Source organism: Anomaloglossus baeobatrachus, chromosome 2 (assembly GCF_048569485.1).
Source record: "Anomaloglossus baeobatrachus isolate aAnoBae1 chromosome 2, aAnoBae1.hap1, whole genome shotgun sequence".
Taxonomy (NCBI): Eukaryota; Metazoa; Chordata; class Amphibia; order Anura; family Aromobatidae; genus Anomaloglossus; species Anomaloglossus baeobatrachus.
Genome location: NC_134354.1, coordinates 339504119 through 339518761, shown reverse-complemented (window position 1 = coordinate 339518761; position 14643 = coordinate 339504119). Strand labels below are relative to the sequence as shown.

The following is a 14643-nucleotide window of genomic DNA, read 5'->3' as shown; positions in this document are numbered from 1 at the left end:
TTTAGCGGAAATATGTGGGACATTCATTGTGCTGTCAGAAATCTGTAGATATGCCTAGCTTATTTGTGAGAGCAACATACTCCCCTATATTGTAACTCTTCCAACGGCTTCGAAGAGACTGGCAGAGCCTGGACATAGCTGTATGAGGCTCAGTCATAAACCTATAGTTCTCCTCCTTCCATCTGAGCAGACTCAGCAGGGGGTGTGCTGGCTCAGGAACTGTCCTAATTTAATTTGTCACCTCCACCAGTAGCTGATCTCTGGCAGAGAAGGATGTGTGTTCTTCTGGCTGTGCTGCCAGGGGTTGGGTGGATGTACAGGGACAGCTGAGTGACATGTATGAATGTCATAACTCTCACAATAATCCACAGAATATCCTCACAGTAGATGCCATAAAAGAATGTACACGACTCATTTGTTAAAATAAAGATAAATGGACAACCCCTTTTTAAAAGTACTGTAATTAAGATGGAGTAATAAAAATGACTAATGTTCTCGAAGTGCACCGACAAGCTACTAGTGTACCTTTAAAGCTAATTTGCATTTTGATTCAGACTTACAGTGCCTTGAAAAAGTATTCATACCCTTAAACATTTCCACATTTTTTCACATTACACCCACAAATTTAAATGTAGTTTATTGGGATTTTATGTTATCTAGCAGCAAGTAATTGTGAAGTGTAAAGGAATTTTATTCATGTAAATGTATGATTTTCTAAATGTTTTAAAACTATAAATCATTAAATTGTGACATACATTGGTATTCAGCCCACTGTAATCTGATACCCCTAAATAAAATCCGGATTGACCAATTGCCTCTGCGTGTTATTTATTCTCAATAAAACTACAGCTGTTCTGTGAATGCCTCAGACGTTTGAGAACATTAGGGGTCAAACAGCATTATGAAAATTAAGGAATACACCAGACATGACAAGGATAAAATTGTAGAGAAGAGCAAAGCAGCGTTAGGTTATAAAAAAAAAAAATAGCCAAAACTCTGAACATCTCAAGGAGCACTGTTCAATCATTTATCCAAAAATGGAAAAAGTATGGCAAAATTACAAATTAGCCGTCCACCTAATCTGACATCCAAAGCAAGAAGAGCACTAATTAAAGAAGCACCCAAGTGGCCCATGGTCACTTTGAAGGAGCTGTAAAAATTCCCAGCTAGCATGTGGTAGAAAGTGCTTTGGTCTGATGAGACCAAAGTAGAACCTTTTTGGCCTAAATGTAAAAAGCTATGTGCTGTGAAAAATTAACACTGCACATCACCCTGAAAAAAAACATCCCCACCGTCAAACCTGGTGGTGGCAGCATCATGCTGTGAGGATGCTATTATTTAGCAGTGACAATTAAGCTGGTCAGAGTTGATGGGAAAATGGATGAAGCTAAATACAATGCAATCCTGGTAGATGACCTGTTAGAGGCTGCAAAATTCTTCAGACTGGGATGTAGGTTCACCTACCAACAGGACAAAGACCCTAAACATACTGCCAGAGATAGAATCAAATAGTTTAGATCAATGAAACTCTTGAAATATCTTGGAAGCGGTTAGGATTTACAAGAATAGGTAATGAAGATCATCTTGTGAGGATCAAAGATTACATGTGGGAAGGAATCGTGACGTTAGTTTGGAGAGATATGGAGAAGACAGTATATCGATGGTCTTATTAGTCATCGTTGGTGATTTTATACATGATTCACTGGGGAATTGGAAGACACTGAATTGATGGTCATAGGGCAAAGACAGAGGAATAGTGAGGGGAAAGGTGGACTAACATTGAAGTTGTTTTAGACTTGAGGAAAGGATGGATTCTGGAAATAGTTTTGAGTTGTAAACGGGAGTAGGTGGTAAGGGCCTGGATATGTAGTTTGGAGGGCAGGGTTACTCCTAAACCGCAAACTTATGATATAGGGCAAATTGTGAAGTCATTTATTGTGATGTATAGATTTGGTAAGGGAGTTAAATGAGATGGAGGCAAGATGAGAGTAATGAGTGAGTAATGACTGATTGAGAGAGATTGTCATTAGAGTTGAGCGGTTCGGTCATAATCCGAGTCCGGCGGATCCGGATCGGGTTGCCACCGAAGTCCGGATCTGATCCGGAATCCGCGGCCATGTAAATGAATGGGGATCCGGATCCGGGAAAAGAGAGAGAAAAAGAGAGAGAGAGAAAGAGAGAGAGAAAAAAAACACGGATCCGGATCGTGCACCATGAATCCCGGGTACTGGTCGGACTCGGGTCGGGCACTCAAACCGTGCGGATCCGGATTTTGCAGATCCGGGTCTGCTCAACACTAATTGTCATCTCTCTGTTGTCCGGAATCCCAGAGTGTCTGTTTGGAGACACGGAACCAACATCATTATGGCTACTTTAGCTGTTAAGAAGCCTTTGATCAATAACTTTCAATTTCTTAATTTCATTAAACATACATATATTAATTTAATATAAAATATATTTTGCATGTGATGCTGTAAGGAGAATACTTTTTTTAAAGGGAATATGTCAGCAGGATTTCATCGTCCCATCCGAACTGTAACTATTTATATGTATATATACACTGACAAGCCAAAGGGTAACAATGTTTTGAACTTTTGACTTTCAGGCTCCATATCTCACTATCCACTACAGCTTTGAGCGTGAGACTACTAGACAATCATCATGGCTATCTCATACATAAATTTTACTTGCAACTATTTAGCATATGATCATGTCACTGCATTATTACTGGTTTGCTCCTGGGGGTGGAAAAATCTTTTTATTTCTGTATACTACAAATTACAACCGGTTCTCACATTCCCTAATAGCGCATTGTGTTATTAGGTTGATTTCCAAGCAAAACGTTACTGGCTTGAATCGAGGAGCAGCCATGAGAAAGGTTTAACAAGAAAAAAGAAAAAGCATCATCCAGCTCGTCAATTGCAGTCTCTCGGCCAAGAAAATTGCCAAACTGCATAATGTCAGTGCCATGATAGTTGTAAGAATACGAGGTGGCTGTCAATGCAAAATAAATAGTCAACAAATTGACTCATCAGAAAGTCTATCAGTTTTGATGCGACAAACTTGACAGTGGAGCTAGTTCATATGCTTTGTAATAGTGAGATCACAAACGTCCATGCAAGCACCGTGAGATCCATGTTACACAAGTGTGCAATTGTAGTCCAAAAAAAGGTGAAGAAGCCTCAACTATCGTCATAAAAAGCGTCCGATTTTTGCAAAAAATTATGAAAAGTGGACAGTAGAAGATGAGAAACATAAGTCAATAGACTAGGCTCGGATGGGTGCAAATGGGTTTGAAAGAAACAAGGGAAAAAGAGACTATTGGATTGAGAAATTCAAGGAACTGTCACGTTTGCTGGAGAAAGCCTTATGATATGGGGTTATTTCACAGCCAAAGGCGTCGGATACTTAACCAGGATCGATGGTGGTCTGAATGATATATGTGAGTATCCTACAAGACAAGTTACTTCATACACTCACGTACTATGGGTATGAAAAGGATGGCATAGTACTCCAGCAGGGCAATGACATGATGCATATGTCAAAATTGGCAAAGAAATAGTCCTGGTCCTGGATCATCCCTTACAGTGCTCAGATCTCAACCCATTGAACACTTGTGAGTAGCCTTGAAGAAAAAGCTGTATACATAGCCAAGTGAGTCGATCAGTATGCCCCAACATTGGAACGCGTAGCAGAAACCTGGGATCAGATTTAGTTTGAGACCTGCTTGAATCTGATTAAGAGCATGTCCAGGATTCAGGCAAGTGTTGAAAGATAAAGCTAAATTTACAAAATGCTAATAAATTAAAAATGTCAAGTTAGATTTTTAGGAGCAAAACCATTTAACAATGCAGTGACACAACAAGATTTTGCATAACTAATCATATCTTAAATAGTTGCAAGTCAAATTTATGTTTGAAATAGCAGAGATGATTGTCTATAAATGAAAGCAGTCTCATGCTCAAAACTGTAGTGGATGGTGATTTGGAGCCTGAAAGTCAAAAGTTCAAAACATTGTTACATTTTTGGTCATCAGAGTAAAGGGTGCTTTACACGCTGCGATATCGGTAACGATATATATCGTCGGGGTCACGTCGTTAGTGACGCACATCCGGCGCCGTTACCGACATCGCAGCGTGTGACATCAATGAGCAACGATCAACGATCGCAAAATCGTTCAAAAACGATGATCGTTGACACGTCGCTCATTTCCTTAATGTCGTTGCTGCTGCCGGTATGATGTTGTTCGTCATTCCTGCGGCAGCACACATCGCTGTGTGTGACACCGCGGGAGCGACGAACATCTCCTTACCTGCGGCCACCGGCAATGCAGAAGGAAGGAGGTGGGCAGGATTTTACGTCCCGCTCATCTCCGCCCCTTCGCTTCTATTGCCCGGCCGCTTAGTGACGTCGCAGTGACGTCGCTATTACGCCGAACTCACCTCCCCCTTGAGGGAGGGATTGATCGACGGTCACAGTGACGTTGCTGACCAGGTATGTGCGTGTGACGCAGACATAGCGATAATGTTCGCTACGGCAGCGATCACCACATAGCACCCGCCCCTGTTGTGTGCGATATCGCGCACAACATCGCTACCAAACGTTAGCGATGTCGTAGCGTGTAAAACACCCTTAACTCTTTCAAATACAAATCCAGCAATACCTGCACATGACCAGTCCATTCTTACTTTACTGAGAAATCAGCATTTGAAATTACATCACTCCAGCTCTACTTTCCTCTCAGCACTACCTTCTCCTTCTTAACTGACTGTTCCTCTGCCCAAAGTCTTACACAGTATAGAGGTTTGGTCAGTCAAGAAGGAAGAGGCAGCAGTGGGTGGGGAATAGAGCAGGACTGAAGAGGCTTCAGATACATGGCCTAATTTTCTTAAAGGGAACCTGTCACCACTTTTTTGGCCTATAAGCTGCGGCCACCACCACCGACCGGGCTCTTATATACAACATTCTAACATAGGAGCCCAGGCCGGGGGTATAACATAAAAAAACACTTCATAATACTTACCTAATGTTTGCTTGGTGGGCCTTATGGGCGTCTCTGTTGTCCGGTGCCTCCTCTTTTGGCCATCTTCGTCCTCTTTCTGAAGCCTGGGTGCATGACGCGGCTACGTCATACACACTCGCCGGTCCTGCGCAGGCGCACTACAATACTTTGATCTGCCCTGCTCAGGGCAGATCAAAGTGCGCCTGCTCAGGACCTGAATGCCGGTGAGTGTGGATGACGTCGGACCCTTCATGCACCGCGGCTAGAGAAGAAGGAGCACAAAGATGGCCAAAAGAAGCGGCACCGGACAACGGAGACGCCCATAAGGCCCACCGCACGACCGTTAGGTAAGTATTATAAAGTGTTTTTTATGTTATACCATTCTAACATGCTGTATATAAGAGCCCGGTGGTGGTTGCTGCAGCTTATAGCCAAAAAAGGTGGTGACAGGTTCCCTTTAACAGTTTAAACACTGATTTCTCAGTAATGGAGGAACTGACTGTCTAGGCGAAGGTAATGCTGGACTTGTCTTTGTAAGCGCTACATGCACATATAAATAGTTTGGAGGGTGAAATCCTGCTGACAGATTCCCTTTAAATGTCCTATTTTGATAGTCTTCTAAGCATCTGTTTATCTTAAAATTTAGTTTGACTTTGATTCCTTAATGTTGAATGTACTTTTTTTTTTTCTTGTACAGATCTGTGGTACATCTATCAACTTTCCTACAAGACCCAAGAAAATTTTGAATTTTAAAATTAACCAAGCAAGACTTTCCTGGTGGAATACAAGACATGACTGACAATGATAACAGCCAACTATTCTATGGAGAAGACTGGAACAGCATTTGTACTTTTTTTGCAGATTGTCCTTTTATTTAAATGATTGGCCATGGATAACAGATGTTGATTTTGGAGGCTAATTTTTGTGCTAAATGTAGGAACTTTATGACGTATTGTGTTAAGCCAATATTTGGTTGACAGGGCTTTTTTTGTCAGTGGTGCAATGCAGATTGTTTTCTTATTTTATCATGGTTAGTAAATGCTGCACCAAAGGACTTTGCAAAAATAGCATTTGGAGCCTCTGGTGTAGGTGATGGAGCCAGAGAAAGGCCAGAAGAGCACAAGGAAGTCGGAGGAAGGTGTAAGGAAAAGACCAAACAAAGGAGAAGAGGTGCAAGGCACAGTATCTTCAGCAGAAGACTATAAAGTTAGTGGTCAAGAAGAGCTTTTACCACACACACAACCTTTCCCAGGTTCCCTTAAGATAGCAAGAGAAGGTCCACCTAGAAGAGTGGGGAGACCTTGTAAACCAAAAGTTCAATTGCTTGGGCAACTTCACGTTCCAAAATCACAACCTGCTTCACCAGCATTTATGGCTCCTCGTGTGGATACAGAATATGGTAAAGAGAGTCAATTATGGCAAGTGGTAGATCCAATACAGTCAGGTTCATCTAGGTCTTTCTCTTCATCTGCATCACATGCCAGGCATAGCCGTCCAGTAGAGGAGCCTACTCAGAAAACATACGTCCAGCGGCCAACTCAGGTTTCCGTAAAGCAAGCAGATGAGCCTCCTAAAAAGGAGAAGAAGCCCCAAAAGCCAGGCAAATATATTTGCCAATATTGCAGCCGACCATGTGCCAAGCCAAGTGTTTTGCAAAAGCATATCAGATCTCATACTGGGGAGCGGCCATATCCCTGTGTCCCTTGTGGGTTTTCATTTAAGACAAAAAGCAATCTGTATAAACATAGGAAATCTCATGCACACCGCATCAAAGCAGGGCTGGCCTCAGAGATCAGTGTAGAGACATATCCATCCAACCTAGAGATGGAAAGGCTTGGAGAAGAAATTGATGATCCATCAGAAGGAGATAGCACAGACTCTGAGGATGAGACAAGCACAATGTTAAACTTAGTGGAATTGTCTCCACAACAAAAGCATCACTTGTCAACATGTGATACCAAAGTTGCGTCTAGACACCAAGGTGTAGCCCATGATCTCTTTTCTTTGTCCCAACAACACAAATCGCAAACCTCTGCAGAGAGTCTAACATTCACTGAACCTTCATCTGAACTCATCCAAAAATCAGAAGATACTCACAGTATAAAGCAGAAGCTGGCACTTAGATTAAGTGAAAGAAAAAAAGCTAGTGAAGAGCAGACTTTTCTCAGCCCAGGGAGTAAAGGAAGTACTGAATCAGGTTATTTTTCACGTTCAGAGAGTGCAGAGCAGCAAATAAGTCCTCCCAATACCAATGCTAAGTCATATGCTGAAATAATTCTTGGTAAATGTGGAAGAATTGGGCAAAGAACATCTATGTTAGCCAGTCCTCCTCTTTTAGGTTCTGCAGAGGAAAAAACAACTATGGGTTCAATGTCTGTACCTAGGACACAAGTAATTGAGCATATTACCAAACTGATTACAATTAATGAGGCTGTAGTAGACACAAGTGAGATTGACAGTGTTAAACCAAGGAGGAGCTCATTGTCTCGAAGAAGCAGCATTGAGTCTCCAAAGGGAACTTTGTATCGGGATTCTTTCCAATTTGATGTTAAATCCCCAGGTTCCATTTCCCAACTAGATACTAAGTCCTCATCTGAAAAGACAAAAGCTGAACATTCATTCTCTTCCTTTCAGCAATCCCACAGTGCCACAGATACAGTGCCTCTTCTTCGAAGCCACTCAATGCCTTCCTCAGCATCCACTGCAAGTTCTCCACATCCATTTAGAGCTAGTTATTCATTTGATGATCGAATTGTGGATTCAGAAGCTTTGAGCCACAGTCATATGTTCTCTTCACACCCACGCCTGCTTAAGAGACAACCAGCAATAGAGCTACCTATAGGAATGGACTACTGTTTAGAAGAAGATAGTTTATCAGGGAAAGGCACAGCTTTGAAAACATCTGAAGAAATAGAAGAGAAAGAAAGTGAACTTCCTAAAAAGTCAAAAAAAGGGGGTAGGGTAAAAGGTTTGAACTATGAATGTAACATTTGTGGTGCTCGATACAAGAAAAGGGGTAATTATGAAACTCACAAGAAATACTACTGCTCAGAACTACATATATTAACACCTCCATCATTGAGCTCTCAAAGTTCTGTAGAACTCAGAAAAGAACTTTCAGAACAGGAAGAGTGGCCTCAAGCTCTTAGTTACAAGTTAGGACCAAGTCTAGAGTTATCTACTTTGCGAAAACGACGGAAAGAAAAGAGTCTCGGAGATGATGAAGAGCCCCAAATGACTGATTGGTCTGAGTATCCAACATCTACCACAGCACTAGAATCGCACTTTGCCACTTCCACTACATCCTTGACTATGTGCACTGATGCCACTAAACAGTTTGGTGGTCGAAGTGAATCTACATCTTTATCAGATGTAGAGAGTAAAGAAAAGAATATCTCTAAGGAAATTTCTGTCATCCAGCATACTAGCTCGTTTGAAAAATCTGAGTCTATTGAAAAGAAGAGTAGTTTTGATGAGGAAGATTTGACTTTAGCACAAATGTCAGTAAGGCCTCATACTCAGTCATCTCATCCTTTACAGCCTAAGTTAGTCCGTCAGCACAACATTCAGGTACCAGAAATTTTAGTCACGGAAGAACCAGATAAACCAGAAGTGGACATTGAAGATCCTCCAAAAGAACAGGAGAAAGTTGAAGAGTTCCAGTGGCCACAAAGAAGTCAAACTCTTGCACAGCTCCCTGCTGAAAAGCTACCGCCAAAAAAGAAGAGGTTACGTTTAGCAGAAATGGCACAGTCTTCTGGAGATTCCAGCTTTGAATCAATGTCCCTTACCCGTAGTCCAAGTCAGGAGAGCAGTCTTTCTCATGCCTCCAGTCATTCTGTCTCATTTGATAGAGAGGAGAGTTCTAAATCTGAAGTATTGGGTTTGACATTAGAGGGTACCAGTAAGACACTTGGCCATCACATGCTTACTGTCCCTTCGCACCATCACCATATGAGAGAAATGAGGAGATCTGCATCTGAACAGACCCCAAATATTTCTCACACACCACAGGTTTCAGAAAATAGAAGCAAATCTTTTGATTATGGCAATTTAACATCTTCAACATCAATGCCAACAGCTCAGGAGCGAAGGAAGTGCTTCTCACTTCGACAGACTTCTCTAAGCAGACATGTTGAACTTGAACCTGAACTATCACCACATGATTGGAAAGAATCAGATAAACCGTCTACTTCAAGTCAAGTATTAGGTGTGAGTTCTCATGAACAATCTTCTAGAATTTCCCCTAAAGAGCAGCAAAGTTCTCCTTCCCAAACACCGCAAAATCGAAGATCTGTTCAATCCGATGAAGCAGAAAAGAGCTATTTATCACAGCAATTATCAATATTTCCAATACAACCATTATTGCATGTGCCTCCGCATGCTTCAGAACTGTTACCTTCTCAAGCTATGAGCAATATATCTGCTCCATTTCCTCTGCAACCAATTTCACATTCTATATTTCATACTCAACCAATTCCTTTACAGACAGCTCTGTTGCATCCTGACCATGTTCAAATACCCCAGCATGTAACTTCTCACACTCTAGACATTCCTGTTAGACCTCACTCTCCATTTCTACACCTACCTTATTCAGCATCCTCATCTTTACCCCATACTTTCTTTATGCCTATACAACCACAATTTGGTCTTCCAGTGTCTGCACAGGTAGATTGCCATTATCCACAAATAAAACCAGAGATCTCCCCTCCCTTACCTGTATCCAACCTTTCACCTCCCAAAGACTATTTTTCTGAGAGCATCCATCCCCCATCTCACAGCCCTGTGGCTTTGGAACCATCTGCTCAAGTGACCCTTTCACATGCAGAACCTGTTGTTTCATTAGTTGTTCCAGTCAGAATCCAAACTCATATGCCTTCATATGGTAATGCTATGTACACCACACTGTCTCAAATGCTTGTTGCACCACCACCCTGCAGTCCATCATCCCTTGTTATACATAAATTCAGTGATGTGCGATCCAAAGGTTATCATGGCATTGACCTGACTCGTATATTACAAAAAGATGAGAGCATAATGAGTGACCTACCTTACTTATATGTGCCATTTCCAAAGATCAACCCAAGCAGCTACATTCCACTTACTTCTTCTGTTGAGAATGTCTTGGGCTTTGATGGAAGTTCATCATCTGTTGGGGGCAGTAAGCGTATGTTATCCCCTGCTGGCAGCTTAGAGCTCACAATGGAGACACAGCAACAGAAAAGAGTGAAAGAAGAAGACGATCCAGAAGATAGAGTTCACAAGCCACAATCAGTGTTGGATCATAGCAGATCACCAAACATAGCTGCTCTTATTTCCACACCACAAAACATATCAGAGTTGTTAACACCACCACCCCAAGCTGTTTTTGGCATAAAGTCCAGGCTTAAAGTCCAGTTAGTGCCAACTACTTTGGGTCAATCGCACTTACAGGAAGAACACATAAAAGAAGATGCTAGCATTAAAGTTAAAGAAGAAAAGGATGATAAAGGTTTGCTTGATTCTACTTCATCTGGTACTACACCAATCCATGCAACAGGCTCCCATGAGGAAGCAGAGGCTAAAAATGTCCCAACATTTCCAACTCTACACACATCCACGAATGTCAGTTGGTGCTATCTGAATTATGTAAAGCCAAATCACATGCAGCAAAACGACCGAAGGGCTTCTGTATATTCCAGCTGGTGTATCAGTTTATATAACCCAAATCTTCCTGGAGTTTCAACCAGGGTGGCATTATCTCTTTTGACGTCAAAGCAGAAAATTAGCTCAGAACTTTACACCATTGCCAATGCTCCACAACCAGATTCAAGTGTGGCACCCTCCCGAACTCGGAAACCCAAAATGACAGAGGTAAGAAATGCTGGTTTTACAGTTAACTTTTTTTTATTCAGTATTTCAGAACTCTTGACTATAATACAAATGATAAAATATGGCTACCAGCACTTGGCTGGTGAATGGCGATATTGCACCAATGCTAAAATTAGATGGAAGCTCTGGCTTATTGTGTTCCTGATTGATGTCTCGGCATCGGTCTGCTCACTCAAAACAGATTCAGTCAAATATGTAGAAATACTAAGACATATCATATACATCTTCCTGTGCACATGATGTTACTATGGAGGAGCCTGAATGATGTTTGTTGTCAAATGCCCTTCTATGTACAGCCATCTTATGGCTAGAATTGCCTTCAGGTCAATGATTTAAAGTGGCCGGACATCGATGTAAAGCTCATAAAGAAGGCTTTTCTCAAATACCTTGTGTAGTTAATGGTGCCTCTGAGTGGCACTATTGCGGTCCGCTCATCCCCATCATGTGACCTCGAGCTCCGTGACCTCTGAGATCCGGTGATGTCACGTCAACTTCCAGTTGATCTGACATCACCGGGGCAGGCCCCAGTCTCCGTGAGTGACTGGGCTGTGTTCGGAGATTCAGCACTCATTACAGCCCAGCATCATGCGCGCGCTCTCCTTCGCTGCAGAGCGCTGGAAGCAGGAGCGATGCTGGGCTGTGACGAGTGGTGAAACTCTGCCCACAGCCCAGTTCCTCAGGGAGACTGGGGCCAGGAGGTGACTCCTTTGAGAGCTTTACATCAATGTGTGGCCACTATCCTGTGTAGTGGACCACCTCTTTAATGAGAAGATGTGAACTTTAACCCCTTCACGACCGGCCAATTTTGCGCTTTTCCGGGGTGGGAGGTGTTTTCGCCATTTTTCCGAGAGACGTCACATTTTTATTTTTCAGTCAATATGGTCATGTGAGTGCTCTATTTTTGCGGAACGAGCTGTATGTTTAAATGAAACCATAAGTTTTACCATATAGTGTCCTGGAAAACTGCAAATAAATTACAAATGTGGAAAAATTGCAAAAGTGCGGTTGCACTATGGTTTTTGAGATATTTTATTCACTGTGTTCACTATATGGTAAAACTGATGTGTCATTGTGATGCCTCAGGTCAGTACAAGTTTGTAGACACCAAACATGTATAAATTTACTTTTATCTAAGGGGTTAAAAAAAAAATCAGAAGTTTGTCCGAAAAAAGTGGCGTACGTTTTGCGCCATTTTCCGAGACCCGTAGTGTTCTCATTTTTCGGGATCTATGCCTCAGTGACAGCTTATTTTTTGAATGTGACGTTTTTAATGGTACCATATTTTCTCAGATGCTACGTTTTGATTGCCTGTTATTGCATTTACACAAAATTTGTGGCGACCTAAAAATGTAATTTTAGCGTTTAGAATTTTTTTGCCGCTGCGCTGTTTACCGATCAGATTAATTGATTTTATATGTTCATAGATCAGGCATTTCTGAATACGGCAATACCAAATGTTTTTTTATTTTTTAACCCTTTCATTTTGAACTTTTAGTTTTTTTTTTATTTTTTAAAACTCTCTTTTTTAAACTTTTTTTTCAATTTTACTAGATTCCCTAGGGGACTGTAACGATCAGTAGTCTGATTGCTCATTCTTTTCTCCCAATCAGAGCAGCACCGCTCAGACTCGGAGAAATGCTCATCTCTTGTAACAAGCAGCACTCGGCTGTTTCTTACAGGACCTGAGTCATGTGAGTCATTATATGACCCTGTGCTACCATGAGAACCACCGGATCTATGTGATCACGTCAAGTGACTTCCGGTGTTGGCCTCCGAGTACAGATCTACCGCTATCGCCGCTAATATGGCACTGTCACATCTTGACAGCGCCATTTAAGGGGTTAACAGGCACGGGTAGATAGCAAGTCCGCTCATGCCTAGCAGGCACACATGTCAGCTGTATAAATCAGCTGACATGTGCGCTGATCACTGCAGACTGCTTGCAGCAGCCCATGGGGATTAACTCTGTGACCGCTAGGACATATTACTGCCCGCGGTCGTTAAGGGGTTAATAAAGGATATATTATTAAGTTGCAAAAATGCATTCTTTCAATTTGTTTTATTAGTATTCGTTATAAAGTGGCCAAGTGACCTCTTTCAATCCATTATGACAGTTTTGTTCCTCAAGTGTCTAAAGATGTCTGTAGACTTGACTAGATACAGTAAAGGTGAAGCACATGGTTTTATTATGCTTGACTACAAGCCATGCAAATGTAAAGGGTGTGCTTCGTTCTCAGAGGGTAAATAATTTCATAGACCATGTACATAACATTAAAGTAATTTGCAATGTATAAATAACTTTTTTACCATTATAGTGTAGCTAAGGTAGATAGATCGTAGATACAATACTGTGCAAACGTTTTACGCAGGTGTTGAAAAATGCTGCAGTGTACGAATTGTTTAGTAAAGAGAAATGTTGATTGAAAAGTTAATTTTAATCAACAAAATGCAATGTGAATGAACAAAAGAGAAATCTATATCAAGTCAATAATTTGGTGTGACCACCATTTGCCTTCTAAACAGCAACAAAGCATCAATTCTTCTAGGTACACTTGCCCACGGTTTTTGATGGGACTTTCTAGAGACGTTGTTTCAAACATCTTTGACAACTAACTGCATATCTTGTGTGAATGTAGGTTTTAGAAATCAGTATGACTTAATTCTCTTAATTAAATTGACTCTATGCTTGGGGTATGTCAGGCTACCACCAGGGGGAGCTGGAGCCCTGCAGTAAACGACACTACACAGAGGTGAATCAGCATGGGGGGGAACAGTGTATGCTGGAGCACTGCCCTGCAGAGTCAGCCAGAATACAGAGGCCACGGGGCGTGCAAGGGATGGTCAAGCAGGCCAGGTCATACACATTACGGTGAGAAAGAAAACTGGAGGAACGAGCAAAAGCGGGGTCGAGGTCAGGCCGAGGTCAGTACCAGAGGAAGCAACCGAGTGAGAGGTAGGAGATGGGGGGAACAACTAGTTCTATTGTGGGAAGGAAGAAGGTGGGACGGAACACAGACAGAGCACAGGGGAAGGACGGATCAGAAAACACAGGAACCAGCAATCACAGGTAAAGCAGTGCTAAGCTTATAGCTGGCACTGGTTCACCAGAGATGACAGAATTTAAAGCATCCAAGCTCCGGAAGTGAGGCCCAAGAGAAAGCTCCGCCCCCTAGCCATGTGAATGGGCAGGTGGAACAATGATAGGGTAGTTTTGAATAAATTTGGAGTGGTACTTATGTCTCTCTGATGGTATTGCATGATGCAAAAGTATCTGCCAAAAATGTCTCAACTTTGAGGACAAGAAGAAATGGACAATATTGAATACTGTAGATACAGTGATCAAACTATCTTCAGCGTAAAGAAGAACAATGAGTCCTTGAAATGGTGATATATAGTAGACCACACAGATATCTGATCTCAGTATAATCAAGTCTGTCTGGGATTACATGAAGAGACAGAAGGGTTTGTCCAAGCCTACATCCACAGAGGGATTGTGGTTAGTTTTCAAAAATCTTTGGAACAACCTCCCTGCTGAGTTCCTTCAAAAACTGTGTGACTAGAAGAAGTGATGCTTCTGATGTCGTTTTGAAGGCAAATGGTGGTCATACCAAATAATGATTTAATTGAGATTTCTCTTCTTTCTTTCCTTAAGTGATAAAAAAATAAACTAAACTATCAACACTTTAGTTTTTGAACGCATTCTTACTTAGAAGCCTTTTTCCACAGTAGGGTGTGTATACCTGATACAAACACATGAGACACATACACTC

General features: G+C 41.8%; 1 protein-coding gene across 2 annotated transcripts in view; it reads left to right on the top strand.

Moving 5' to 3' along the window:
• The window catches only part of HIVEP3 (HIVEP zinc finger 3), a 233510-nt gene that overhangs the window by 144118 nt on the left and 74749 nt on the right, over window positions 1–14643 (top strand). For both annotated transcript variants that reach the window (XM_075335951.1, XM_075335950.1), the window contains exon 3: window positions 5700–10855. In XM_075335951.1, the coding sequence (XP_075192066.1) occupies window positions 6095–10855 (4761 nt within the window). In that variant the 5' untranslated portion in view covers window positions 5700–6094. The remainder of the gene's footprint in view (window positions 1–5699; window positions 10856–14643) is intronic.